Source organism: Aspergillus ruber, assembly GCF_000600275.1.
Source record: "Aspergillus ruber CBS 135680 unplaced genomic scaffold scaffold00001, whole genome shotgun sequence".
In the NCBI taxonomy this organism is placed as follows: Eukaryota; Fungi; Ascomycota; class Eurotiomycetes; order Eurotiales; family Aspergillaceae; genus Aspergillus; species Aspergillus ruber.
This window is the reverse complement of record NW_024467297.1, coordinates 778,273-805,129: the sequence shown is the minus strand read 5'-3', so window position 1 is coordinate 805,129 and position 26,857 is coordinate 778,273. Positions and strand designations below refer to the sequence as shown.

Genomic DNA, 26,857 nt, shown 5'->3' with positions numbered 1-26,857 from the left:
TTTTTTTTTTTTTTTTTTTTTTTTTTTTTTTTTTTTTTTTTTTCTTTTTTTTGGCACGGATTTCCGGTTCACAGTTCAATAGCCTGATGGATTCGTGGTTGCTTTTTTTTTTAATTCTATTTTAGTGACTGCTACAGTGGCATTTTTGTATATGCTGTATACGAAAACGACACCATCTACCGGGAATTGCCTCACAGCGGAGTAAGACTCCAGATACCACATAAGAACGATAAATCTGGACCCAATCCTGGCCCATTCGGTTGGCCGGGACTTGGGCAACAACACATGCATCGCTGAGGTGTATGCCCAATACATCGCACCAAGAAGTATAATGGCCATGTATTATTATTTCTATCGGAACAGACAGGGTGGTGATCCATGTCTTCCGTGCAATTAGCTGTGTCCCGAATGGCAGGCTGCGACGCTGCCACTGTCCGTTAGTGTACGGAGTACTTGTAGAGGGGCCATTTTGACCCCGGACTGGGGGGGGGGGGAGGGGCGGAAGCTGCAGAAAGTGTGAGGCATTTTGGAGGTGATTGGCAAGTGGCATAGAACTGAACAGTTCAGCAATATCTATGGTGCTATCCATTATTATGCATCCAGTGAGCGTTCGTACATACATACTCGGAGTAGTAGTAGGTACAGTAACGAGTGGTGTGTACCCCGTATAGTTGTGTGCGGTGTCGGGCGTCCCTCACGACGGAAACCACCACCACCAACACAGCAGCAGCAGCAATCAATCAACGCCTCATCTTGGTCGGCATCTCCAGTATTGGTCCACGGTGAACGAGTTGCCAACGCGAGAATCTTCCCGCAGCCACACACAATACAGTCATCTTGCTGCTAACTCACAGACCCAACAACGCAAGTGGACGTGGCCCCGTCTGGATTGCTGCCCAAACAGCCCTCCTTCTCGCTCCGCCCACAGCTCCTACGGCCCTCTGGCGCCTACCTGCTTTTTTATTAGTAGTATTATGTATTCGGACGTTTCGGTTCGGTCCATGAATCATGGTCTTGCTGCATTCTCTTTGGCTAGATTTTTCATGTCGCCTCCTACTATTCTCTCTTGGGCATAGGATCATCATATTGCACCCTTCGGTGGCGTCGTTGTTTTCCCCTGGAATATTGGAACATCTGGATTGAATGGTGATTGAGTATTGCGATCTGTAGGTTCTTAGCCTATTGTCTGCTGCTGCTGTTGTCTTTCGTGTGGGAAGTGAGATAAAAAAAAAAAAAAAAAGACAGCTGAGACGCCCGCTTCGGCGTGTTTCCTGCTTGCTTGCTTGATTGCTTGCTTTGACTAGTCACGATTTTGATTGCTATAGATCACTCATTATTCCCGTTTCCCGTCTGATCTCCCCATCATCGTGGCTTTTTTCATTTTTTTCATTCCATATTTCCTCTTACCCGGCCTGACAGACCCCAGTCTCCAGTAAAAAAAAACAACTGTTCGATTGGCGGTGAGACCAAGCTGTTCCAGTTGGGTCCTACGAGGGGTTCCCTGGGCGAACATCGAACATCTTCGTCATTTTATTCGATCCGGCTGTCCCTCGGACGTGGAGTTCCTCACAAGCCCTATCTGGCGGGTTCATATGGGGAGTGCTGACACCTCTCTCTCTATATATTTACCGTGCGGGATCCAAGGGAAGAAAGAAGAACTTAATCTGATAAACCCTGCTCCTGTTCCTGGTCCATTCATACCACTTCCGGTCTCGATATTATTTCCATCTTACTATTTCGTCATTCTCTTCTCTTTTTTCTTTTCTCCTTTCTTGCTTTGTTCCCTGTTATCCGTCGGTGCCTGTTGATTTATATTTGAATCACCCGAACTTTTGTCTCGCTTCATGCACCCTCTTCCTTCACCCCTATCAATGGCGAATTTCAGCCCTTTCTCAAGTGCCGCATCCAATACCGGATCGCGCGCACATTCGATCAGCAGTGATCCCGAATCATGGTCTCGTCACAGGTCAGCTTAATCGCATATCTGCACTTCTCCTTTGCCCATCCCTGTTCTTGTTTGTTTGTTCTCGAATGCATTGAGGGAAGCTCACCCATGGCAGCACCAGCACCATGTCTCAACATACCCAGAACTATGGTAGCTCACCTGAGAACCAGTGGATCTTCCAACCAAGGTACCTCTTTACCGCATCGTGTTTACCCTTTCCTTTTCGCGGCCAACCGGGAATTGTATACTGAGATTTTTCTTATCTCTCCAGCACACGAAGAGCAGCATTTCCTTCGCCTTTTGACTCTGTTTCCATTGACCAGATTGCTGCATCAAAGCCACACAAGCAATCCTGGTCAGACTTTGACTACCATATTCCCGTGTCGTCAGGCAAATACGAGCCTTTCCCCCCAAGTCCTGACTTTCCATTCGATAACATCAAGTCAGACCCGCCACCGGCTCCTGTCTATCGTGAATTCGACCACCCGGCTCGTCTGCCCCCGACGGCCCTGAGACGGGACTATGACTTTGGCAAACCGTTCGATGATGCGGAAATTCTGGCCGAAGCCAGCACCCGCAGTGCAATCGAGAAGTCCAGAAGCTCTACCCGCCATCGCTCGCAAAGACGACCGTCCAACCGGGATGAATTCGATGGTCCCCATCAATTGCTGAAGCCTCCTCCCGGTCATGTGGTAGCGGCCCAGGCACGGGAGCTGCCACACCTGCCCACTAACCTTGATGTTTCGGAGCAGGACCGCATCTTGAATGCGGTCAATGACCGACTGTCGGAATGTGCATATGATTTCATTGCCAAGTACCAGTTCCCAGTCCCAGTGGAAGCAGACAAGAGAACAGTCAACGGACCTACTGACCGAGAATGGACCGAATGGGTGTACCTTCTGAAGAGACTGGCTACCAAGCGCCGGATTCCAGCCCGGTTATTGTACAACGGCCAGATCAAACAATTAGTTACAGTCCTGGAGAACTCCCTGGAAATGAGACATGCTGCCAAGCACCAGTCCCGGCCCATCAAGGATGATCGCAATGTACTTCAGCTCATCTCCGCTGGGACCCAGGTCGCAAAGATCCTCAAGGATTGCTGTGCCATGGAGTTCATGGACCAACTGTATGTTGACACGGAGAGACTTATCCATCAACGAAAGAGTCGCCGTGTGAAGTTTGCGCCTTGAACGATTTTCTTTTTGTTTTCCAATTTTTTTGTCTCTTTTTCGTCCTGGATATCGCCATCTACATATTTCCGTTTGGCCATTGTTGGATTACACCGGACCCATAGGACAATTTTGGATATCCGCCATGGCATATATTATTGATGACTCCGTCTCCATGGAAAAAAGGTGCCCCAGCCAGTCTGTCCGTCTTTGGATTCACCATGGATTGCTCTACTTCAACTATCCAGTTGCCAGGAAGGAATTGTCCGTCCGACTTTTACAGAATGCTGAGGCCAAGCAGTTTCCTTCGGTTTTTACAATGCCCGTTCCATTTCCAGGTTATCTAGGACTATCTACGTACTCGCCTTGCACACGGCTATACGAAAACGACAGCAAAAGCAACGAATTTCTTAAAAATTGTTACCGTTTCTATTTTCGAATTACAGCGTTTTTTTTTTTTTTTGTCTTGTGACGATGATGAAATGATGACATGAAATGACCCATGGATTTGCCCATTTTCGCATGCGTTTCTTGATGCCTTTCCTGTTGTTGATAATGTTGCTGCTCATGTATTCATCTCGGATATTATTCGTGCCCTTCTCTCTGGTTGGCTAAGATTGGATTGGTTCCTTTTGCATCTTGAGGCTGGGAAGGAAGGCTACATTACATACATCTTTGGTTTGTCGGGCATATTGCATACTCCGTTACTACCACTGTGCCACCGTGTTATCTTGCTGTCAAAATGTCCAGCCGACTGGAAAAAAAAAGAAAAAAAAAAATACTCACGACTGTTACGTCCTGTCTGTCTAAATCCGATATGTCTTGTCTTGTGTCCTCTTGTCTTGGGACTACCTGGTTTCGTTTGCCATTTGCCGAGGCACTGTCTGAATGTAACACTACTCGCTCACACTTGTTTTGCTTGATTGCTACCCAATCCAAAGAGAAGGAAATATTCTACTCCATTCCTACGGAGTATGTACAACAACTAATGATAACGACCACTTCATTCGCTTTCACTTTCTTTTCGCTAATTGACACCCGACAATCAACCGACACCCGATTTACATCCGATCCAATCTACAATATATTGGCCCGACCCGACCCACACGCACCCACCACACTACGGCACCACCGGAGTAAAAAAAAAAAAAACAAAAAAAAAGGAAAAGGAAAGATTTACCTCAAACTAAACGAAAACAAAAGCAAAAAGAGATGACCAGACTGGGGCTCGATCCCAGGACCTTATCGGAATCAGTTGTTTGAACTGTTAACGATACGTGATAACCAACTACACCATCCGGCCGATTGTTGAATCCCGCTGTTCTATTTGACTTCATGAAAGGGTGCATGGATTGATAGGGTGATAGAATGGATATATCGTGTTAGACCAGTGGAATTGGGTTATTTGTCTTCATAAAACTTTTCTTTATCCCAAATCGAAATACATACATAAAACAATAGGAAAGATAATCATGCAGACTTGGCGGCATTCCTCGAAAGCCTCACCCAAAGATGACTCAACCCCCTAACAAGCACTTGAAACTTAGGCCCGGGACTCTTCCACATCCCTATCGCAACCATAACAGTCCCCCAAACACCTACAACCCCGAGCCCAAGGGCAAGCAACTGTCCCTGCCAGTGCGCCGCACGAATAACCTCCGAGTACCGTTGAGTGCTGAAGCTCACACGCGTATACTGCGTCTTCCAGCCAAGACGTGGGAAGTAGCGGTCGAGGGTTTCTTCGACGGACTTACGGAACTTATAGAGGGGCGTTTTCACGCCCCAGCGCATTTCGAGGTAGTTTGTTTTGGAGAGGTCGTTGATGGCGTGGGTGTCTGGGGCGCGGTGGGAGGTGTAGGCTTGGAGAGCTGTATGGCGGGCGAGGATGCTGGATTCGGTTGAGGGGGAATTATAAACTCCATGAGAGTCGAGAATGTCGAAGAGGACGCGGACGTCTTCCAGGCCGGCGTTGAGGCCCTGGCCGTAGAAGGGGAGGACGGCGTGGGCGGCGTCGCCGAGGATGACAGCAGAAGAGTTGAAGTGATGCGGGGTGCATTTTATGCTGATGAGGGGGAGGTGTGGATTTGTGGCAAATTGCTCTGCCAGGGCGCCTGGGGTGATGAGGTCGGGGCAAACTCCTGGGAAGTGGGCATCGAAGAAGTCGACGAGGGTTTCTGGAGAGTTTTGGAGATGGATGTAGTGCTGTGCCGGGGCGAAGAGGGTGCAGGTGAATGACTTGTCTGACGAAGGGATAGCGATGAACATAAATTCCGTGCCTGGCCAGATGTGCAGATGTTTCGGAGAGATGCGGAAGTTCCCATCCTCTGTGGGTGGGATGCGGAACTCGCACCAGAGTGCGTCGATGTATTCTTGTTCGTAGTTCACCCGGGCGAACTTCATCAGGTGATAGCGTGTTGCTGAGTGTGCTCCATCTGCTCCGATGAGGAAATCAAATGATACTTCGATTTCTGGAGCTCTGTTGGATGAATTGGGGATGGGAGTCTTCCCAGGTAGACGACGTTCGAACCAAGCTTTATTTGCTTGAAAGTCCGCGCCAGTGAGCTTGTGATTGAAGAAGAGCTTCACATTTGGCGTCTGTTCCAATTCATCCAGCAGAGCGTTATTTAGCGTGGATCTGTCCACTGCATTGATTGCCTATCTTATATTAGCATCGATCTGGCAGTATGTACCAGGCAATGACTCACGCGACCATGGACATCATATGCCTGTGCTGCTTCCCAGAGTTTTCCGTGATCCCGGCCATGGATCATGCGTCCATGCATGGGAATGGCCACATTGAGGACTTTCTCAACCAGCGCCGGCCGATCCGACTGCCTCATAGACGAGATTCCACGCTCGGACAGGGCGAGGTTGATGGACTTGGTAAAGTTTAACGGTATAGTGGCTGGATTTCTGAGATCTGAGCCAATTAGCAAGCATTCAACATACAGAATGCAACAATTGAGGAAGCACCTCCGCGCAATTCGTATACTTCAACTTCGTCGCCCCGGGCAGCCGCATACAAAGCAGCCAGGGAGCCCACCGGGCCCGCGCCCACAATAACAACCTTTTGCTTGGACTTCCCTGCCATTGCAACAACCATGCAACAACACCTGACAGCTACTATCGCCTCCCAGTCTTTATTCGCTAGCAAGAAAGAATGTGAACGCGGGACGTCTACAAGAATGAGTTCAGCTGTCGTCACCGACAGAATAGTGTTAGTGCATCCTAATACCGCTAGCCCTGAACGGAAACTATATTGACGCGCCACATATTGCATTAGTAAGCAAACAGCCACATGATGGAACCGTTAACCGTCAGGGGACTAACCCTATAAGGCTAGCGCATCAGATGGTTTCGTTCTGCGCGGGGATTCGGATTTTTGCAAGTCTCACTGCGACAATCATTTGAAGTCACTTTTGAAAGCATTCATTCTTTGGTTTGGGATTCGATATGGCTGCGGCAACTGTTTCTCGGAAATGTACTGGACTAGATTGCCAGAACGACGCTGGCACTCTGCAATGCCCGACATGTCTGAAGATGGGCACTGATAGCTTCTTCTGCTCGCAAGACTGTTTTAAGCGGAGCTGGGTAGGTTTCTTGCGCAGATGGTAGAGTAAAGCAGCTACTGATATCCTCGAACACAGAGCGACCACAAATCCATTCACAAGAAGAGTAATATCCTCACCAACCTCTTCCCTCCAAAAGTAGTTTCTGAACCAGATCCAGCCACGGGACAGTACAACCCTTTCCCGTCGTTCGAATACACCGGTTCCCTACGACCTGTCTACCCCCTGTCTCCGAGGCGCACCGTCCCGAAATCTATTCCGCACCCCGACTACGCCAAAGATGGCTTCCCTCGATCGGAGCAGAAATTCGTTGGCCGGCATAACATCACCATTTTGAACGCGAAAGAGCAGGAGGGCATGCGGAAGGTTTGCCGGCTCGCAAGAGAAGTGTTGGATATTGCTGCGCGGGAGTTGCGGCCCGGTGTCACCACGGACTACATTGATGAAGTCGTTCACAAGGCCTGTGTTGAGCGCAACGTATGTTACTTTTTGGAGACGGAAAGAATTACTTTACTAAATGGATTGCGCAGTCGTATCCGTCGCCGCTCAATTACGTGAACTTCCCCAAGTCGGTCTGTACCTCGATCAACGAAACCATCTGCCACGGTATCCCCGACCAGCGGCCATTGGAGGACGGCGATATCATCAACATTGACGTCACGCTGTACCACGAAGGATTCCACGGAGATATCAACGAGACATACTATGTTGGAGACAAGGCCAAGGCAAACCCAGATGCTGTGAAGGTCGTGGAAACTGCACGGGAATGCTTGGACAAGTCGATCGAGTTGGTAAAGCCCGGTATGCTGTTTAGGGATCCTGGAAATGTGATTGAGAAGCACGCAAAGACCCGGGACTGCAGTGTGGTCAAGAGCTACTGTGGCCACGGCATCAACCAGCTGTTCCACTGTGCACCAAATGTTCCCCATTACGCGAAGAACAAGGCTGTTGGTACTGCGAAGCCTGGCATGTGCTTCACCATTGAACCCATGATTAACATTGGTACTCACCGGGATCGCACATGGCCCGATGACTGGACGAGTACCACGGCAGACGGGAAATTGTCGGCTCAGTTTGAACACACTCTTCTCGTCACTGAAAGCGGCGTTGAAGTGTTGACTGCTAGGTTTCCGGAATCCCCTGGCGGACCGGTTCCCTTGCTGGAGGCCAGTACAAACTAACGGAATGGTGATATGAGATTCCGAGGCGTTTTGCATATGTGGAGTTTGAATAGTACCCACTAGAGTAGAAGATTAACGACAATTGCATACGATGTTGAGACGAATGATAGGATAAGGTACTTGTGCAATACTATGTAGAAGTCTTATCAATCTCCGGTATGGACCGGGAGTCTGAAAGATAGCCGTCGACTGAACCAATCATAAGGGGCATTTTCAGACTCTCCGCTCGGATTGTCCGGATTTGTCAGGGCTGCGGGGCATCTTATCACCACGTGACTCTCTTGTGCTTGACGCTGGTGTAGAATCAGTGTTTTCAGTCGCCTTGACCGTTCTTTCTAGCAACCTCCTGTTCGTTGAAACATTGTGAGGTACGGTATATGGTGATCAGTAGGCGCACCTGATATTGAAATATTGCGAACTTCTTCATCCTTGGGAACGCGCACAGATGGCACCGGAAAGAAATCCGACAGAGACCTCCCCGTTGCTCGGAGAACAGAGCAATGCTCTCCCTCCTTCAACGGGGACCATTCCCAGAGTCCAAGGTGAATATGGTGCTTACTCGGAACAGCAGACTAGAGGAGATGGAGATGCACAAACAAAGACTGTAGCTCTCCGGTACATCGTCCCGGCAGTCTCTATAGGAGTATGTACTTTCTGAATCTCCCTTGCGGAAATGTGCTAACCTAAATACTAGGTCTTCCTCTCTGCAGCAGACCAGACTATTATTATGGCCAGTTATGGCCAGATTGGAAGTGACCTCAAGGCTCTCAATTTGACCAGTTGGATAGCCACTTCGTACTTCCTGACACTCACGTCATTTCAACCCCTGTATGGCAAATTGAGTGATATTTTCGGCCGAAAACAATGTCTCTTATTTGCGTATGCTATTTTTGGGACGGGTTGTTTGTTCTGTGGCTTATCACGGAATATAAAGCATCTCATTGCTGCACGTGTATGTGGTCTTTTCAGTACTGGTTAAAAGCTATCATGGCTGACTAAGTCCTAGGTCTTCCAAGGTATCGGAGGAGGTGGTATGACCACTGTTGTTAGTATTTTAATGAGTGATCTTGTTCCCCTACGTGAGCGAGGAGTATGGCAGGGCGTTATCAATATCGTCTATGCCACTGGTGCAGGAATTGGTGCACCCTTGGGTAAGTCATTCTTGTTCACTAGAATTTTGCTCTGTACTAATCACCGTATAAGGTGGTATCTTGGCTGATTTTATCGGCTGGCGTTGGTATGAATCCTATGTTAAATTGGTGTTGCTTTAGTTGCACTCGTCTAATTTGTTTCTCACAGGGCTTTTATCGCGCAAGTGCCGCTCTGCATCATGGCATTTACAGCGGTGTCGTTAATGTTGGACTTACCAGTGCAAGAAGACACTCACTGGAAAGCCAAGCTTCGTCGTGTTGACTTTGCTGGAGCGATTGTCCTTGTTGGTGCCGTGCTCGGCTTCCTCCTTGGTCTCGACCGGGGAAGTAATGTGTCATGGACCATGCCGTTGACAATTGTGTCTTTGTCGGTTTCTGCAATGCTGTTCATTCTTTTTGTTATCATCGAGGTATACTTCGCAGCCGAACCATTTGCTCCCGGATACATCATCTTTGACCGGACATTCTTCTCTATGTATGTTTGCAACTTTGCCAGTTTTGGCAGCTGGCTTGCGGCACTCTTCTACATCCCGCTGTATTTCCAAGCGGTTGACGGTGTCTCTGCCACTGTATCTGGACTACGACTCCTCCCGAGTATTTGTACCGGGGTTTTCGGTTCTCTCTTTGCTGGATTTGTCATAAAATGGACCGGACAGTACTACTGGCTAACTGTGGCGGGTTATGTCTCGCTTACTCTTGGAATCACCGGAGTCTTCATTTTCTCTGGTGATGCAGTGCCCAGCGTCGTTGGTATGATTGTATCTATGGTTTTTTCTGCTTTTGGAAACGGCATTGGTGTTACGACGACATTGATTGGATTAAGTGAGTCACCTAAACATCTCTGTCTCCTGTGGATTTGTTAACCAGTTTCCTAGTCTCAAACGCCAATCCCGAGGATCAAGCAGTTGTGACTGCCTGTTCATACCTCTTCCGCTCGCTAGGATCAGTAATCGGGCTCTCTCTGTCCTCCACAGTGGTCCAGCAACTCCTCCGAACTCGACTGAGGTCTGCGCTGCACGACAGCAAAGACATCGACCAGATCGTGGACGGAGTGCGACAAAGTCTCGACTACATCAAAACCCTCGATCCGGCAATCGCCAAGATTGTTCGCGGCTCTTATGGCTGGGCAACGAACAAAGGGTTCGCGTTTATGATTGGCATTGTCATATTTTCTCTTTTGGGCAGCTTCTTTATCCGCGAGAAGAAGCTTAACCGTTGAATATCGTCTCGCGTAATGAGCACTAAGTATCATAACGTTTTACGAACTAAAGGAGAAAAGGGTGGGAGAGGTATCTGGTTGAGGAATGTATGCTGGAGGTGGTTGTATGTATAAAAGTTGCTCTGATGTTGTATTTATGAGACCTTTTGAGCCTGCGACTTGTTTGGTAGAAAGGTTTAAAGTGTAAATCATTTATAATATTTAAATAAGAAACTTATCTATATTATATAGTAAGATTGTCCTCGTTCATGCAGAAGGCGGTCTCCGCTGGGCAATTCCAGTGTAACATTATTCTTCACACATACACCTCTTCAGCCTCGTCCAGTCCAAATACTGCCTAAAAACCAGGGGATTTCCAGAAATAGCAAGACACAGCTATTGCCTTTTCTTTTGTCAATTATCGACAATGGATCCAGTGCCTTGACCGCTAAAAAAGCACGTTGACCCTCCACCATGCCAGAGTCGCACTCAGGCCCAACGTCGTTCTCGCGATATCGTCCTCTGCTCTACCTGTTCACCGGTGTTGTAGCAGCCTACGCCCTCGTCTACATCCACAATAACATCATCTCCCCGACCCCAGAGCAGACATCCTCCTCCCTTCGCCGCCGAAACGCCGTCCGCCGGAGACGGAACGACCCCGGCGATGTCACCGAGACACCTTCCTACCGCGCCATTACACATCTCGAACAACTCGAGCGCCAAAATGGAGTTTACGGTACATTCCGGATCGAAACCGAAGACGGACGACGGGTGGAAAGCGGCCTGCTGCCGTCGCTCCTGGCGACACGAGACCAGTTAATGGAGGAAGTCGGGGTGCCACCAGCCCATGCGGAGCGGATGCGCGAGATGATGGAGGATACGTTTCTGGAGTCATTTCTTGCGTTGGATTTCCCGCCCGAACATGTGTTGGAGGATGGGAGTGCCGAGAGGAATTACTTGTCGGAGCAGTTGCAGCGGCGGGGCATTTCGCGGGTTGGAGTTGAGAGGGCGCTGGCGCAGTTCAATGAGAATAGTAATTACGGGGAGGAGCTGAGGCATCGGAGACAGAATGGGGAACGGGTGACGCTGTCGACGTCGACTTTTCCGGATGTGTCGGTGCCTGCGCAGAATATGGATGCGGATACTGTGGTGGATGACCAGAGCGTATTCTCGTGGAGGGATGGGAATAATGATACGTCGCCTACGCGAGAGGGTCAGAATCTGCTCAACTTGCTGTATCATATCGCAGAGGACCAATCGCGGCGGGATGGGTATATTCATCGAGGAGTTACGTGCAATAGCTGCAACGCCATGCCCATCCAAGGCATTCGGTATCGATGCGCGAATTGCATTGACTACGACCTGTGCGAGACGTGCGAAGCGATGCAAGTGCACATCAAAACGCATTTGTTCTATAAAGTCAGAATTCCTGCGCCTTTCCTTGGAAATCCTCGACAGTCTCAGCCCGTTTGGTACCCCGGCAAACCGGCGATGCTTCCTCGCAGCCTCCCACGGAACCTGGCCAAGCGTTTTATGAAAGAGATGGGGTTCGAAAATACTGAGTTGGACGCTTTGTGGGACCAGTTCCGGTGTCTTGCGAACTACGAGTGGCCGGATGATCCCAACAAACTATACATGGCTATTGACCGCAAGACGTTCGATCGCTGCTTTGTGCCCAATACATCCATCCGGCCGCCTCCTCCCAGTCTTATCTACGATCGGATGTTTGCATTTTACGACACTAACAGCGATAACCTGATCGGCTTTGAGGAGTTCTTGAGAGGTCTCGCTAGTCTCAATAACAAGAGCAATGATGAACGCCTGCGCCGTGTGTTCCGCGGATATGATATCAATGGAGACGGTTTTGTGGAACGGAAAGACTTCCTGCGTGTGTTCCGGGCATACTACGCTCTTAGTCGCGAACTAACACGGGATATGGTCGCCGGTTTGGAAGATGACTTCTTGGAAGGTGGTGCGCGGGATGTTGTTCTGGGTAGCCAGCCTATCAGCTCAGCATTTCCCGGCAGTATTCCCTCCGGAGAGCCATCGAGAATTGGTGAAGGAAAGCGTATCAACCGAGAGGGCGATATGGAGGTCATGGATAACGAGGGTGTTCTGCGCCATGACGGCTCTGATACTGGCGATCGCTATAGTGTTGTTGGAGATTCTGCTGTCCGTGGGCAATTCGGACGTGTGAGACCCATGTTTCCGTCGACTGTTCGTCTGGCTTCAGCCGCAGATTCCCATCATCCAGGGATCGACGGAATAGGCGAAGACATGGACGAGGATGAAGACGAGGATGCCAGCGAATCTGAGGACGCGTCGAGCTCATCGATCACCAGTGACCATTGGCCGCCGGTAGAACACATACTCGAGGAGGATGTCATCAACGCTCTTGGCGCGCCGGTTCCTCTTCAAGAGATCACTGACCCTGTCGACCGAGCACGAATTGGAACGGCTGTTTACCACCGTATGCGGGATGACGATCAAAGACGAGTAGACGAAGCTCGTCGGTACGGAATCGATGAGCGTTGGAGGCGGAGAGCGTTCTATACGGATGAAGAAGACGGTGCTACGATTCCCGAGGGATACCAAAGAGATCCTGACTATGACAATTCGAGCGATGAAGACGAAGACGAGGACGTCATTGATGAACAACCGGAGTCGCACCCACCATCGCCTCGTTCACGGTCTTCATCCAAGGTCCGGTTCCAGGATGATTTCACTGATGATTACGAGATCCGATCTACGACTTCGTCTCGAAGCATTCCTGTTGGAGAACGATGGGGTGGTTTCGAGATTCCGGAGGTCGAGCGAGATGTGGGTAAGGAGGTTTTGTACCAGGTTACGCAACAAGGGTTTAACGAGCTTCTGGATATCCTCTTCAAACCGAAAGAGGATCTGCTCATGGAAGTAAACCGGACACGTACTGAGAGGAAAGTTTGGGCGAGCGAGATTGAACTTTTTGAACAGACCGATCCGCACAAGCAAAAGGCTACAGGAGATGAACCTGAAAGCAGACATCGTGCTGCAGTGGAACAGAGGTCACTCGACGAGTTGCTAGAACGAACAGGATATTCAGTTGACAGTCCGCCTCTGGAGCCTTCTCAGACTGGCGGTCCTGTGCTTGCTCCTCCTCCAAGATTCAGGGTTCCCGATGACGACGTCAGGCCAGTCCATCTTGCTGAGCCGGATGACGACGAAGAGGAAGGGGAAGAGGAGGAGGAAGAAAATGAAGGAGAGGGAGAGAGAGGGGGGGAGACTGAAGATGAGGACTACGAGGACATGCCGGAACTAGAATCCCGCGAAGGACTCGACGAGCCAGCCACTCGCCCGGTAACTCCTGAACTACAAATAACCCACGACGAATCCGCTCCTACAACACCCGACTACGATCCCACCCTTCCCCAAAACCGCCCCAACGAATTACCAATCCAACCCTCCACACCCCGCGAAGGAACCATCCTACCCCTCCACCTCCGCCTACAACCAAACAATTCCTTCCCCATACCGTCCTCCCTCCCCTCATCCTCCCCCGAAGCCGAAGCAACAGCCCCCAAACAACCCCCCTCTCCAATCCAACCCCTCCCTCCAGCCCCAACTACCTCAACTTCCACCCTCCCACTAGAGACAGAAGAAGCATCGCCAACCCGCCGGCCAACACCGCGAATGCTTTCCCGGTGGGCATTCTTAAATCAGGTTGAGCGGGAGGCGAAGGAGCGGGGTGGGACGGGGGCGAAGTTGAATTTTGAGGAGTTTTCGAGACGGATGGCGGCCGACCGGCAACGGAGATTGGCTTTTGTGGCGAGTTGGATTGAGATGGCCAGTTTTTAGTATATAGGAAAAGTACTGTGATCAACACATTGTTTACACCCTCGGGTATATCATCATAGATATCACATTCACCTCTTAACGGACACCTCCACACCCCCTAAAGCCGTGCCAACGTACGAAATTGCTTTTTTAGTGCACGCCCTGAGCCCTCACTGATCAGCCTGAGTAAAATAGCCTCAATATAATGCACCATGCTATCATGTCAGACCCAAGTCTGTTTCCCTCGTGTTCCTTCTGACTTGCCCCTAGGGCCTTCATGGCCTTATCTTTGTCACAGTTGGGAATAGTCTTCCCGTTCGAAAGGAGCCCCTGAACCTGCTCGGTGACGGTACCCTTGTAGTCATCGGGGAGAGGGGTCTCTCCTAGGGCGACAGAGTCGGGCATGTTGGTGTTAAAAGTACCTAGAATGACTGTCAATGTGCGGATATTGAAGGGAGCAATCTCCTTGGTGAGAACCTTGGTGAGAGCTATATTGCATTGTTAGCTATTTACAAAGTCCACAAAAGAGATGCATGTTAGCATAGAGTCACATAGCATCTAGGCCAGCCTTAGTAACCCCCATACACTCCCATATTTGGAATACCGTCAAGCCAGGCACCACTGCTCATGTTTATAATCGCCCCGGACCGGCGTTGACGCATGAGAGGAGAAATTTGCGTGAATCAGGCGCAGCGGGCCAAAGTACATCGCCTCCATTTGGGCGCGAACCTCCTTCTCGATGCTGGTCTCGATAGGCGCGTAGAAGGAGCCCCTGGCGTTGTTAACAATGCATAGCCACATTGAGCGCTATCAACATCCAGATGGACCCATTTACCCCCGTTGCCCTCGATCTCCACGACCAGGTCGGGGGTACTTGAAGGGTTGCGGGAAGTGGCAATGACCTTATGCCACCAGCCTGGGCAGTGTGTGTGAGGGAGAGACCCAAGCCGGAGGAGCAGCCGGTGATGAGCCAAGAGAGTTTCTTGAGGGCAATGATTGATGGATTGATTGAAAAATGGAAAGATTAAAATAGTGAATTTGTAACTTTTAAAGCGCCGGAGCCCTAACGGAGATAGCGTATTTTGCCAGGAGAGAGCTCTAACTCCGTCGGCAGAGATCATGTCCTACTATGCTCTCTTTCCTACTTAGGGTTGGGCGAAGTTCTATTTCCATTCCGACACTGGGTGTTTTCGGTCTCATTCCATCCATTCAGTCCCTTAAGAAACAAAAAAGATCATGGCTATAGTATACTGAGAAAATTTTCGCCGAGACGTATCATTATCAGCATCTCTATCAGCATATCTATCGGCTTGAAAAGACCAATCGACGGCTCATGGGGCATATAATTCGAGGCGAGATGGCGGACGAGACATCCTACCCACCCCAGTAAGCATACATCCCTTGCTCATAGTAGCATCCAGGATATGCCAATCTAGAAGGGCGGCTAATTCGTCCATATCCATGGTCTCCTTTCCTGCCGTATCCAACTTCTCAAACAACTCGAGGTCCTCACACACCTCCAACGCTGATCCCAGAGCTGGCTATCCCACGACGCTAGTCACCAAACCCGATGTATCCTGTATAAAAGAAGAGATGCACATACCTGCCCATACATAGTCAAGCTATGGTCTTCCATGGTGTTTCTAGGCGCCTAGAATACAATTACGGGCAGCGATAAGCCGCATCAAGCAGATCAGAATTTAGTGGCTTCACGCACTGGCCTGATAGGGTCAATCCACTGTAGAAAAGGCCACCAGGATTTCAAAGGGCAGGGTTAGCGTAAATGCCTACTGTGACTACTATAAATTTGGGACGTGGAACATATTTGACATCCTTCGTTCTTATTACAAGCACTATTACTTACGTTGAGCAGCCTTTTCATACTTCTATCCGCCGAATACTATATTTTCCTCGTCTCATGAATAGGAATACATGCAATATGTATAACTTTGAACCAAGGATAGTACTGCCTATGACGTGGTATTATATCTCCTAACTGATCTACTGATTGATGCGCTCTTCCCTTGCGGGAAGAGGACCAACCAGACATATTTAGGGATGTACGGGATCGTGTACAAGTAGACAGTGGCCGAAGCTTGAGATGGCTAGTTTCTAGTACATAGTGCAAAGGTACTGTTAACCTCGTTCCCGGACCGGTTATTGTTTACGCCTACATAGTATCGTCATAGATATTAATTCACCTCCAATGAACACCTCCACACCTCCACACCTCCAAAGCCGTATCAATATATATTATACCACCACTTGCAATATTTGTTTTAATGTAAAAGCCACATCTCTCCCAACCCAACCAAACCAAACTAAATAAATTGAACATGTCAACAATAACCCTGATCATCTCTCCCTACCACACCGGCCTCCACGCCCACCGTGTTGGCAAAGGCCCGCACCACATCCTCTCGCAAAACCTCCTCCCACAGCTCACCTCTCTCGGTCTAACCATCGAGACCCACGAGATCGCTCGCGTCGACGACTTCGAGGGCGAAATTGGTCGCAGTTTCGAGGTTATGCGTCGGACCTCTGTTGCTGTCACTGAGGCCGTGGAACGGGGCAGCTGGCCGTTGGTGCTGTCCGGGAATTGTATGGCTAGTGTTGCTGTTGCTTGTGGGTTGGAGAAGGTGCAGGTGCAGGAACAGAAGAAAGGGAACGAGGGGAAATTGGGGTTTATTTACTTCGATTCGCATGATGATCTTGATTCACCCGATGTCAATGAGAATGGGTACTTCGATGCGATGGGTCTTTCTATGCTGCGCGGGGAAAGCTGGAAGAAACTCATGGGTACGGTTCCGGGGTATGACCCGTCCAATCCATTCGACTACCGCTCGAGCCAGAACCGATTCTTGTACGTTGGCTTGCGTGATCAATCCGAGCTACAGCGGGAACGGGTTGTTGAGGCGGGTATGGATTCGATTTGGGGCGGGAACCTGAACCCGCGAACGGACTTCGGAGCTGAGTTGGAGAAGATTCTTGAGAAAGATCCATTTGGGGATGCGGTTGTGCACCTTGATTTGGATGTTCTTGATGCTGGGATCTACGGCAAGGTAAATGACTATCCGTCCGAGGGGGGACTGTTGGAGGGGGACCTGGTTCGGTCTTTGGAGGTGGTGGGAAAGAGGGTTAGCTTGCCGAAGGCGTTGGTGGTTTGTCAGTTTGATCCGGATTCTGGGGATGGGGATTTGATTGCTGGGATTGCGATCAAGGGAATTGTGACGCTTTTGAAGACGTTGTTGGAGAGGGGTGTTTTGAGTTCCAAGACTCCTGCTTCTTGAAAAGTTAATTTGTAACCACGTGTGATTAGTTATAGCTATGTACAAACAGCCAATCAATCCCAGTATTTGATAACGCCATCCAAACCACCAGTAACAAGCTTGCTCGTCTCCTGAGGATGCCAGTCCAAGCATGTCGTGGCGTTACCTCCTCCTTCTTTCCCACCGGCCATAATCTTATGATACATCTTGCCCGTCTTCCAATCCCAGAAACACACATAACCACCGCTGTCACCCGACGCAATGAACTGTCCGTCGGGCGAGATTTTAAGATCAATGGCGTATCCGGCGTTATTGTGTCCCCGGAAGCTCTTCTTACGGTTCTGTCGGAACTTATCCGTAGCACCGTACACAACAATCTGGTTGTCACCAGACTGGAAAGCAACATACTTTCCGTTTGGATGGGGTGCGGCACGCGTCAAGGCGAACATGTACGGTTCTGCAATGAACTTTATGGGCACGGGGATGCCGTATTCCCATGCGCGCAGGGACTTGTCGTCTGATGTAGAGATGAAACGGCGGTTTTCGTCGACGAAAGTCAGGGTGTTGATCGCGGCAAGATGGTGGTCGTACTCCTGCACCAATTCGCCCGAGCGAGTGTCGAACTGCACGATTTTCTTGTCTGACATACCGGCCAGGAACTCATGCGAGTGCTCTGGGCCCGGGTTGAAGCGCACGACGTGCGGTGTCTTGCCAGTCGAGTACCGACCAATACACTTGCCGTATTCGGTATCCCAGAGCTTCATCTGGCGGTCGTAAGACGCCGTGAGGAACGTCTTACCAGTAGGGTGGAAGTCCGTATCATTAACAGACTTGGAATGACCAGAGAACGTCCGCAGAAGTTCGCGCTGATGGTACACATCCCAGATCTTAGCCTTTCCATCTGCAGCCGATGAAAGCAGCAAATGCCCAGCACCAGGGAAGAACCGCAGAGACGTGATAGCCTTCGTATGTGATTTCCAAGTATGCACCAATTTCTTCGGCACGTAGTTCTTGACACTCCCAACGTCCTTCCGCAAATCGATACCCAGATCCTGCGGAACATGCATATACGTTCTTCCCAGGTAGTCGTACTGCTCCGAGCCGTGAAACTCGGTTGTCTCCACCCTCGACGCATCGTCCTGGTAATCCGTTGCCTCCTTGCTCATAGCAGGCATCTCCGACGGAGCCATCGCCGCCGTTCCCTCCTCATCCTCATCTACCTCCACATACTCCTCATCGCTGGCGAGCTCCCGGTCTATCTCAGCCGCCTCTTCCTCGTAAACCTGGTCATCGTTCTGATACCTTGCCCACGGGCCCAGATACGCTCCATCCCCTTCCACGATACTCGAATCGCCCTTCCTCTGCCTCTTAGCGCGCAGCGCCGCAGACACCTCCTTCGATGGCTTCATCTGCACAATATCCCTACCCCCATATTGCGCAGCACTATCCATATCTCCCACAAAATGTCCCGGAAGGCCCGGATTCCGCGTGTATCCCAGACTTTGAAACGTGCGGTGCTGCGTGGCAAAGGTGGCCTCACTGATGGCTGCTTCTTCGGCGAATCCTGTTGGAACGTTCTTCCGTTTGAGGTTACCAGTTGAGCCGGCAGGTTTAAAAGGATTTGCGGGTCCTTGAGATGGTCGAGAGATATCATCGTAGGTGGCGTTGTAGGTTAGCGCGGTCGAGGAGGTGTTAGCTAGCATCATCTGCATGTGTGCTTGGTCCTGTGGATTGTTAGATACCACACACTCAAAATATTGAAAACAACGGAGAGAAAGATAAGAAACCAGGAGACCAAACCTCTGTGTTCACTTCAGGCGCCGCAACAATCTTGGTCGCTGGTGACGGCTGAGGCTTTGAGTTAGTCATGTCATCGTCGCTAGAATCGTAGGCTGCCCCCAGTAACGATGTCATTTTGTTGCAGTAGAGAATTATCTCTAGTCGTGTCACAATCGAAAAAGGTTGAGTGATGGTCGTGGTGGTGAAGGGTGGTGGTTGTTGCCGAGAATGTCGGAGTCTGGAATTTTACGGGCGTCGGGAGGAGCGCATCGCGTAGACGCAGCAGTCGCCATGTCCACAAAAAGTAGGACTATGAATTTTAAGAGTCTATATTTGACCGTCATTTGTCATGTGACTGCTTCTGTATGCTACTGAATGATGACAGACACCAAGGGTATCGTACGCTCTTCATTCAAACGCTCGAGAGGTATATACAACATTAAGCTAGCAAGATAAAAAGACATCAAATAGAAGATGAATAAAGACAAAAACACACAAGAGCAAGGAAATCGTGACAGACATTGCGGCAGCAATACCTCCCAGTGTCACCATCATCTCCAAGCTCCAGCTCAACAATTCCTCCAAAGAGCCTCCACAACTCCAACGTTTCATACCGGTCGTCTATCGCAATTCGTGCCTTTTCTTTTCTCACACATAAGACCCATGATAATTATTAGACAAGCGTTGTGGCCAAAAACCACAATGTTTTCAATTGAGTTCCTCCCACTGATTCGAGTACCGAGACTTAGTACGGAACATATATCATGTACTTCGAACCAGAAGTCATTGCGCATCTCGAGCATCGGATTTTGCATGGGTTTAGTTGGATTCGTCGCGGATCAAGGCAACGATCATGCTGTACAAGTAGAAGAAGAACATCAGGAGGTGGAAACCAAGCTTGAAGAACGATTCCTATTCCCAAAGTATTAGTCGATGCGCCCACCAGACCAGAGACATAGTAATGATAGATTACCTTCTTGTGCACGTTGAGCTTGCGGAAGATCTCGGTCGCATCTAGAAGGTGCTGGTTCTCGAAGATCCTAATCCATGTTAGACCAACTTCTTGTCAAGTATCCAAACGGGAATTGGGGACACACTTCTTCGCATTGAAGATAAAAAGAGGCAAGTTCAGGATGATAGCAAGCCAGTATCCGTTGATAACGAACAGGAAGGTCAAGAAAGCGTGAACGGCGGCTTCGGGGATGATGTAGGCATTGAGACGGTTGCAGAGATCAATGGGGTTGATGTAGTCACTGTAGAAGGTAAAAAGGAAGAAGAATGTCAGCCCACGAGCTCAGTTCGTCATAATCATTCCAATGTTCCTGGCCGAAATTCCATATATTTATTTTCCCCCCAACACACGACCAACTGCCGGTCAAAAAGCCAACCAGAACCACACTCGACCCAGACAAATGGAAGGGAGAGATATCTTACCATTCCAAATCGCTGTACATAATCGTAAAGAAGACCTGCAAGAACAGGTTGACCGCGTTGATCAACACTGACAGCAGATAGAGCCACGCTTCACCAGACATCTTGCTGACCGGAGGTTGACGTTCCTTGCACGGAAAAAAATGGACAGGAGGGGAAACGATGCTGAAATTGGCGACTGAAGAAAAATGTGTGACGCTAGCTGCGGACAATGGCAGCTTTTGGTTTTGCTATCAGTGGCTGGAAAGAAGGAGGAAGTTCGTCCGGAGTGTGCGATTTGGAGATAAACCCGGAAATGAATGACGGTGGGCGGTGAGAAAGACAAGACGTTGAGAGACGCCGGGGCGCCACAGAGAATTAAATAGGGACAAGAAGATGATTAAATTGATATCAAGGCAGAAGGAGAGATACTGAAGCACTAACTTGAAGGATTATTGCATAGTAATGGCCAAGCTTGGAGTGGAGGGCCGAGTGGGCGATGATGTATGGTGGTCTTGCCAGTTGACCGTTACACTGGGTATACTGAATCATGACAACCATACAGTTGCTACCACGATTATGTCATTTCTTCAGTTTAGAAAGCAGACAGTATGAGATTCGAATTAGTGCTAAATACAGAGTCGCAGTGAAATACTCCAAGCAAGTCATTCATAACTCAATTTTCATATTATTTCATCCATTCATAACAGAAAACTAGACCAGCAAGAACGAAAACGAAAGAAAAAGTACTCTCAAGACGTATAGGTATCACCGCTTCTCCACAAGCAAGATATGCATCGCTCCATATGCGACAATAATAAACACCCCCGAGATCACACCTAGCCCAATCACGTCCATCCAGAGAGCTTGAGTGTTGAATCCAAATGCGCTGAGGATAGAAGCCCCAGGGACCTCAATGTCCAGGCCGTACTTGTGGTCAACCAGCGTCAAGAAAGTAACTTCATTGACAATAAGTGCTTCGAAACCGTAGTGGAAAATGGACAGCTAGAATAGAAGTTAGCCTTGGACTTTGGAAAGTAGAGAAGGATAGAAACTTACCGTCTGTAACCACAAAGCAGAAGCCGGGATCGCATCGTGGTTCAGGAGAAGACCAGCAAACAATAAGCTGAACAGCATCACCAGACTGCCAATCAAGTTGGCAACTCCAACGTCCCGGAAAACAATACCAATGAAAAGGCAAATGTTTGCGGCTGCCAGATTGAACAGCACAAGCACAAGAATGAACCGGAAGAACTCTTCCCACGCCGGAATTAACCCAGTCATGGGATACACAATCATACCCATTATAATGGGAGGCAGAAGTCGCAAGGGTACAATGTCAAACACAACCTTGGCCGCAAAGTACGTAATGGGTTGGTAGTAGCCATTAGCCCGTTCGCGAACAAACAACAACCGTTCTGCAGAGAACACCGTCAAACTGGTAAGTGTGCTGAATCCAAACAAGGCTAAGATGAAGAAGAAGAGACCCAATCTGTTCTGGAAGCCCTTGATATCATCAGTCAACCCGTAAAACAAATAGCCGCAAAGGACACCAAGCAGAATAGATATTGCATAATGTGTCAACATCAGCATAGGATTCCGGTAGAGGTTGCGCCATGTTCGTTGCGAGAGAATCAGGAACTGCCTGAACAGGCCAATCCGTGCATAGCTCTTATGGTGTCCCATTACATCAGGGCCTGAAACAATGTCCGCATTGGCCGACCCGTTGGCGGCACGGGCACTCTGTACAGCAGTCACAATCTCATCATGTACCGAATGAGAAACGTCGGAGTTGGAATAGTGGGCAATCAGGACATCGAGATCAGTTTGACCTGGGGCAGCCGGCGGTAACTGGTCCGGATCATCGAGAACTTGTGGTGGAACGCTGCCAGTCTGCCGCGAAAGCCGAAGCCATTGCTGCGATTCCGCTTGTCGGTCTAGATGCTCGTCCTCTCCGTCTGACTTGGGAGCAGATGAGGTATCGACGTCCTTCCTCCGAGAATAGAGTTGCCGGTCTTGTCGTTGCTTCAGAGACGCTCGCCGCTTATTCCGGGGCCGTCGGTTCGATTCCAGTGCGCTACTAGAGTTGTCTTCAGCAGTGCTTGCATTTGATGCGCTGGCAACCGACTTCACGGCCCTCAAGCTGCTTGAGGCAGTCTTAGGAATGTCGTTGCGAACGTCAAGGAGCGTCGATTGTCCTTCGTCACTGCGCGTGCGGGAGACGCTGGCGTGCATAGTGAGGTCCACAAGGTAATCCGCAATGTTGAAGCCTGGAGGACAGCTGTACCCAGAATCATCGAAATATTGCTGACAACTTGAGAACGGGCCGGAGTAGACTGTCCGACCCTGGGCCAGGAGAATGAGTCTATCGAAGAGCGCGACGATGTTGGAGCGTGGCTGGTGAATAGTGAAAATAACGGTACGGTTGTAAGTCTTTGCCAGTGTAACCAAACATTCGACCACGTTGAATGCATTGAATGCATCCAAGCCACTGGTAGGCTCATCTAAGAATAGAATGCTAGGACTGGTGACAAGCTCGCACGCAATTCCAACTCTTCGCTTCTCGCCACCAGAAATTCCGCGGCCTTTACCTTCTTCCGATCCAATCAACTGGTCCTTGATGTGGTAAATTCCCAGCTGTTTCTCGACATCGTACACCTTCTGTTCTTTGACAGCTCGGCTCATGTCCCTGGGTAATCTGAGAAGCGCACTAGTCAGGATGGTCTCATGAACGGTCAGGGTTGAAAGCATCGTGTCCTCCTGATCAACAAAACCGATCATATTTTTGAAATCATGATCGTTGAGCTTCTCTCCGTTGACGTAGAATTCACCCCGGATTGTTCCTCGCTTGTTCTTCCGAGCGAGGATGTCGAGGAAAGTGGTCTTACCTGCACCCGAAGCTCCCATAATAGCCGTGATCTGACCAGGAGGCGCAGCGCCCCGAATGTCAGAGAGGATCTCCTTTCCATTCAGGTAATAGGACACACTGTCCCAGTACAGGGCCGCTGGCTTGTGATCCGCCATGTACTTGGTCGCTTCATCATCAGAGTCATCAGACAGAGGCAGGTGGATGTATCCACGACGCGGTCTCCGAGAGAGATACCACATGGCTAGGATCACTGCAACGACGAAGAGTGAACAGCCCGCGATAACCCCGGCGATGACAGGGGTGTTGATGGTTTTGATCGGGCGAGCGTATCCAGGCACGCTAGATTTGTAGAGACACTCGCCTGAGTGGCAATTCAGAAAGATACTCGGGTCACCAAAGATACTGGAGATCAGATCATTCATCGCTGGCTCCTCGAACTTGCTGCCATCTTCTTTGCTGCCACCCTCGGTAGAGTGGGACGAGAAGCTAGCTGGACCTTGGATAGACACCTCAAGGAATTCACCGATATCGACTGAACCCTCTTCGCCACATAGCATGCGTCCAGGAATGCACTTGCACTGAATGTTGTCGCAGTTGTATTGTGTCTGGTTCGTGTTGTAGTCGGTTTCCAATTTCCAGTCACACGTATCCAGTTCACAGTAAAACGACTCCCTTTGATCCACCCAGAATTGGAAATTGCACGTGTGCTCTTCAGCTTCACAAGAAAAAGTCACTTGCGGTTTTCGTTCCCCGAGCAAATCCACGATCTTCCGGTTGGTCACATCACACATCTGATGGTTCTCATTAACCGTGACACCCTGCTGATAACAGACACCTCCTTCTCCTTCCGGCATGAGCACATTGCACGCATCGTCTGTCTGGCAAACATTGCAGTTGATGCCACCCCATCCATCATCACACTTACAGTATTTGTCTTTGCGCAGCGGCCGGTTGGAGTCGGCCAGAGAGCCACAGACCGGTTCGGAACAATCGAGACCACCGAACCCGGGAGGACAGATACAGCTCCCTGTTGAACCATCGCAGGCCGCAAATTGAGAGCACTGGAAAGCGTCAAGCTGGCAGTTGAAGCAAGGCGGACATTCGGGAGGACGGTCATTCAAGGCCGAGAATCGCGGAGATAGCAATTGAGAGTCGGAAAGGTTGTTCCATGCTACTGCAGAAGCTGACCACGACAGCCAGGTGAGCAGAGAGAACCGGACTGTTGACTTTGAACGCATTTCGTTTCTCTCGTTTTCTAGCCAAGCGGGGAGAAACCAACGGGACCTCCGAGAGAAGCGGAGAAGACAAGATCACCGAGACGGGATCAATATGGGGGATAATTCACCATTCGTGAAAGCAGATTCGGTGCTGTATTGCTTTTACCGACGATGCGGCGATGCGATGATATTTAAAGCGGCTGATATTCGAAGAGTGAGTCGAGAGAGATGGCAGGATCCGATGAATGCAGTCGGCAAGGTGAGGCTGGAGACGATGACGCGGGCGGGAGAGATAGCACCTAGAAACCGGATAGCTGTCAGTACGGGCAACCATGCGATACAGCAACTATAAACGACATAGGATAATACCAGATATTTATTTTTTTAGAAAAGAAAAGGAAATTTCAGAAACAGAATAGAAGTGACTGTCCAAGTGTAGAGCGTCTGCGACGGTTACAGCTGCACCGATGCGGAGAACCACGTGATTGGTACCTGGCTCGCCTGATACTAAACTAGATTCGGCGATGCGCCCTGTAGATGACAGAGAATAAAAAGGAAGAAAAAAGAAGAACAAGGTGAAGATATTTGTCTTTTTTTCAAGACCACGCAACACAATATAAGAACAACAACATTGTTATTTTCTGAGCTCTTATCAACCAGTCGCAACCATGGTCAACGTTAAGCCGTTCGCCGTCGAACAGGTAGTCATATTCCCCGCAATCGGCATTATTGTTCGTCTACTGACACTGACTGTAGTGGATGGACAAATATGAACTTACAGCCAAGTACAACATCGCAGAGACATGCTGTGCCTCCGTCTCCATCGATGATCTCAAAGATATTTCCGACGACAAATCATCTCCCGTGGTTGACCTGTCCAACAAGCTAACGTATGGCCCTATTCGCGGCTCGGAACGTCTGCGTGGAACACTGGCCAACCTGTACTCTGTGAAAACCCCGACCGCATTGCCTGCAGACAACGTGTTGATCACCGCGGGTGCCATCCAGGCAAACTTTCTGCTGTTGTACTCCCTGGTTGGACCGGGGGACCATGTCATTTGTCACTACCCGACGTATCAGCAGCTTTACTCGGTCCCTGAATCTCTCGGGGCTGAGGTGAGCTTGTGGAAGTCTAAGGAGAAAGAAGGGTGGCAATTGGATATTGATGAGTTGAAGGGGCTCATTAGGCCGAATACCAAACTCATTATTATCAAGTGCGTGCTATTTGTTTAATCCGAGGATATAATAAACTGACATTGGGCCAGCAACCCTCAAAATCCTACAGGGGCCATCATCCCCCAGCCAACCCTGGAAGACATTGTGGATATTGCCCGCGAGAAATCGATCATCATCCATTCCGATGAGGTATACCGTCCGCTTTTCCACTCCATTAGCCCCATGGACAAAGACTTCCCTTCGTCCGTCTTATCACTCGGGTATGAAAACACCATCACTACAGGCTCCATGTCCAAGTCCTACAGTCTGGCCGGTACCCGTGTGGGCTGGATAGCATCGCGCAACCGTTCTCTCATCGAAACTTGCGCTGCAGCGCGTGATTACACAACCATCTCCGTGGGTCAGATTGATGACGCCATCGCCAGCTACGCGCTTGCCCCGAGCTGCATTCACAACCTACTCAAGAGAAATATCGAGCTAGCAAAGAAGAACATTAATATTTTGGAGAAGTTCATTGAATCGCATCGCTGGGCATGTGACTGGGTGAAGCCACGCGCGGGAACCGTGGCGTTTATACGGTTTAACAAGTTGGGCAAGCCTGTGGACGATGTAGCTTTCTGTGATATACTCCAGGAACGTACGGGTGTGATGTTCGTTCCGGGAAGTCTTTGCTTTGGTGAAGGTACCGATTTCAAGGGCTACGTTCGTATTGGGTTCGTACAGGAAACTGAGGTGCTGGAGAAGGGCTTGGAGGCGCTGCAGTCGTTCATGGAGGAAGGGTATGATGATGTCCCCGCCATTAAGAAATAATTCCTCTTCTTGCCTATATGATTAGGGTCTGTGGTTGTACATACACATCTATGTAAGATTGACATGAGGTCACCAATGGTAGCCATTGAGCATTTACTCCAACTGGAATACAAACATACATTAGAATTAACAACGGTAGCCGAAAAGTCTTGTGAACCCTAAAATGTCACCTTCTATCACGAACTATATACCTCGAATACTTGTGATCATCTCGATTCAACCCATATGAATTACAGCTTTCAAACCAAAATCGTTCAACAGCGATAATAGCTCTTGCTATGATTGGCAATAACTAGCGACC

The 26,857-nt window shown here is 49.5% G+C and overlaps 12 protein-coding genes and 1 non-coding gene across 13 annotated transcripts; 6 read left to right on the top strand and 7 right to left on the bottom strand.

The window, feature by feature from the left end:
• Positions 1-52: 52 nt before the first annotated feature.
• EURHEDRAFT_407657 (uncharacterized protein) lies at positions 53-659 on the bottom strand. The gene has a single exon (XM_040780623.1). It carries the CDS (start codon positions 337-339, stop codon positions 76-78), a length of 264 nt encoding a protein of 87 aa, XP_040643357.1. The 5' UTR covers positions 340-659; the 3' UTR covers positions 53-75.
• A 1,020-nt stretch (positions 660-1,679) lies between these two features.
• Positions 1,680-3,496, top strand: EURHEDRAFT_25856 (uncharacterized protein). Its single transcript, XM_040778124.1, has 3 exons — positions 1,680-1,966; positions 2,067-2,132; positions 2,217-3,496. Exons 1-3 carry the CDS (start codon positions 1,845-1,847, stop codon positions 3,133-3,135), a joined length of 1,107 nt encoding a protein of 368 aa, XP_040643356.1. The 5' UTR covers positions 1,680-1,844; the 3' UTR covers positions 3,136-3,496.
• Positions 3,497-4,327: 831 nt separating this feature from the next.
• Positions 4,328-4,417, bottom strand: EURHEDRAFT_t3. Its single transcript has one exon. It is a non-coding gene; the product is annotated as a tRNA-Val (tRNA).
• Positions 4,418-4,584: 167 nt separating this feature from the next.
• On the bottom strand, positions 4,585-6,205 carry bna4 (kynurenine 3-monooxygenase; the record flags this gene model as incomplete). The annotated part of the gene is made up of 3 exons (XM_040783510.1): positions 4,585-5,769; positions 5,820-6,034; positions 6,088-6,205. The coding sequence occupies 3 exons, from the start codon at positions 6,203-6,205 to the stop codon at positions 4,585-4,587; spliced, it is 1,518 nt and encodes a 505-aa protein (XP_040643355.1).
• Positions 6,206-6,482: 277 nt separating this feature from the next.
• On the top strand, positions 6,483-7,982 carry EURHEDRAFT_407653 (methionine aminopeptidase MAP1). Its single transcript, XM_040780622.1, has 4 exons — positions 6,483-6,705; positions 6,762-6,789; positions 6,844-7,160; positions 7,214-7,982. The coding sequence occupies exons 1-4, from the start codon at positions 6,568-6,570 to the stop codon at positions 7,862-7,864; spliced, it is 1,134 nt and encodes a 377-aa protein (XP_040643354.1). The 5' UTR covers positions 6,483-6,567; the 3' UTR covers positions 7,865-7,982.
• Positions 7,983-8,192: 210 nt separating this feature from the next.
• On the top strand, positions 8,193-10,508 carry EURHEDRAFT_407652 (putative MFS multidrug transporter). Its single transcript, XM_040780621.1, has 6 exons — positions 8,193-8,507; positions 8,559-8,816; positions 8,871-9,015; positions 9,068-9,101; positions 9,164-9,837; positions 9,891-10,508. Exons 1-6 carry the CDS (start codon positions 8,310-8,312, stop codon positions 10,232-10,234), a joined length of 1,653 nt encoding a protein of 550 aa, XP_040643353.1. The 5' UTR covers positions 8,193-8,309; the 3' UTR covers positions 10,235-10,508.
• Positions 10,509-10,539: 31 nt separating this feature from the next.
• Positions 10,540-14,249, top strand: EURHEDRAFT_407651 (EF hand domain protein). Its single transcript, XM_040780620.1, has one exon. It carries the CDS (start codon positions 10,688-10,690, stop codon positions 14,045-14,047), a length of 3,360 nt encoding a protein of 1,119 aa, XP_040643352.1. The 5' UTR covers positions 10,540-10,687; the 3' UTR covers positions 14,048-14,249.
• On the bottom strand, positions 14,245-15,662 carry EURHEDRAFT_398832 (uncharacterized protein; the record flags this gene model as incomplete). Its single annotated transcript, XM_040779876.1, has 5 exons — positions 14,245-14,261; positions 14,287-14,514; positions 14,733-14,942; positions 15,423-15,567; positions 15,630-15,662. 5 exons carry the CDS (start codon positions 15,660-15,662, stop codon positions 14,245-14,247), a joined length of 633 nt encoding a protein of 210 aa, XP_040643351.1.
• Positions 15,663-16,094: 432 nt separating this feature from the next.
• On the top strand, positions 16,095-17,135 carry EURHEDRAFT_407650 (Arginase/deacetylase). The gene is made up of 2 exons (XM_040780619.1): positions 16,095-16,988; positions 17,050-17,135. Exons 1-2 carry the CDS (start codon positions 16,363-16,365, stop codon positions 17,090-17,092), a joined length of 669 nt encoding a protein of 222 aa, XP_040643350.1. The 5' UTR covers positions 16,095-16,362; the 3' UTR covers positions 17,093-17,135.
• Positions 17,136-17,369: 234 nt separating this feature from the next.
• On the bottom strand, positions 17,370-19,209 carry EURHEDRAFT_398830 (WD40 repeat domain-containing protein; the record flags this gene model as incomplete). Its single annotated transcript, XM_040779875.1, has 2 exons — positions 17,370-19,019; positions 19,096-19,209. 2 exons carry the CDS (start codon positions 19,207-19,209, stop codon positions 17,370-17,372), a joined length of 1,764 nt encoding a protein of 587 aa, XP_040643349.1.
• A 203-nt stretch (positions 19,210-19,412) lies between these two features.
• Positions 19,413-20,997, bottom strand: EURHEDRAFT_407648 (cornichon family protein). The gene is made up of 4 exons (XM_040780618.1): positions 20,509-20,997; positions 20,172-20,327; positions 20,048-20,114; positions 19,413-19,986 (listed from the first exon to the last, which is right to left on the bottom strand). Exons 1-4 carry the CDS (start codon positions 20,607-20,609, stop codon positions 19,894-19,896), a joined length of 417 nt encoding a protein of 138 aa, XP_040643348.1. The 5' UTR covers positions 20,610-20,997; the 3' UTR covers positions 19,413-19,893.
• A 255-nt stretch (positions 20,998-21,252) lies between these two features.
• Positions 21,253-24,591, bottom strand: EURHEDRAFT_373583 (putative ATP-dependent permease ADP1; the record flags this gene model as incomplete). Its single annotated transcript, XM_040778549.1, has 2 exons — positions 21,253-21,489; positions 21,544-24,591. 2 exons carry the CDS (start codon positions 24,589-24,591, stop codon positions 21,253-21,255), a joined length of 3,285 nt encoding a protein of 1,094 aa, XP_040643347.1.
• A 647-nt stretch (positions 24,592-25,238) lies between these two features.
• Positions 25,239-26,556, top strand: EURHEDRAFT_445367 (putative aminotransferase; the record flags this gene model as incomplete). Its single annotated transcript, XM_040783527.1, has 3 exons — positions 25,239-25,271; positions 25,327-25,784; positions 25,836-26,556. 3 exons carry the CDS (start codon positions 25,239-25,241, stop codon positions 26,554-26,556), a joined length of 1,212 nt encoding a protein of 403 aa, XP_040643346.1.
• Between the last annotated feature and the right edge of the window lie 301 nt (positions 26,557-26,857).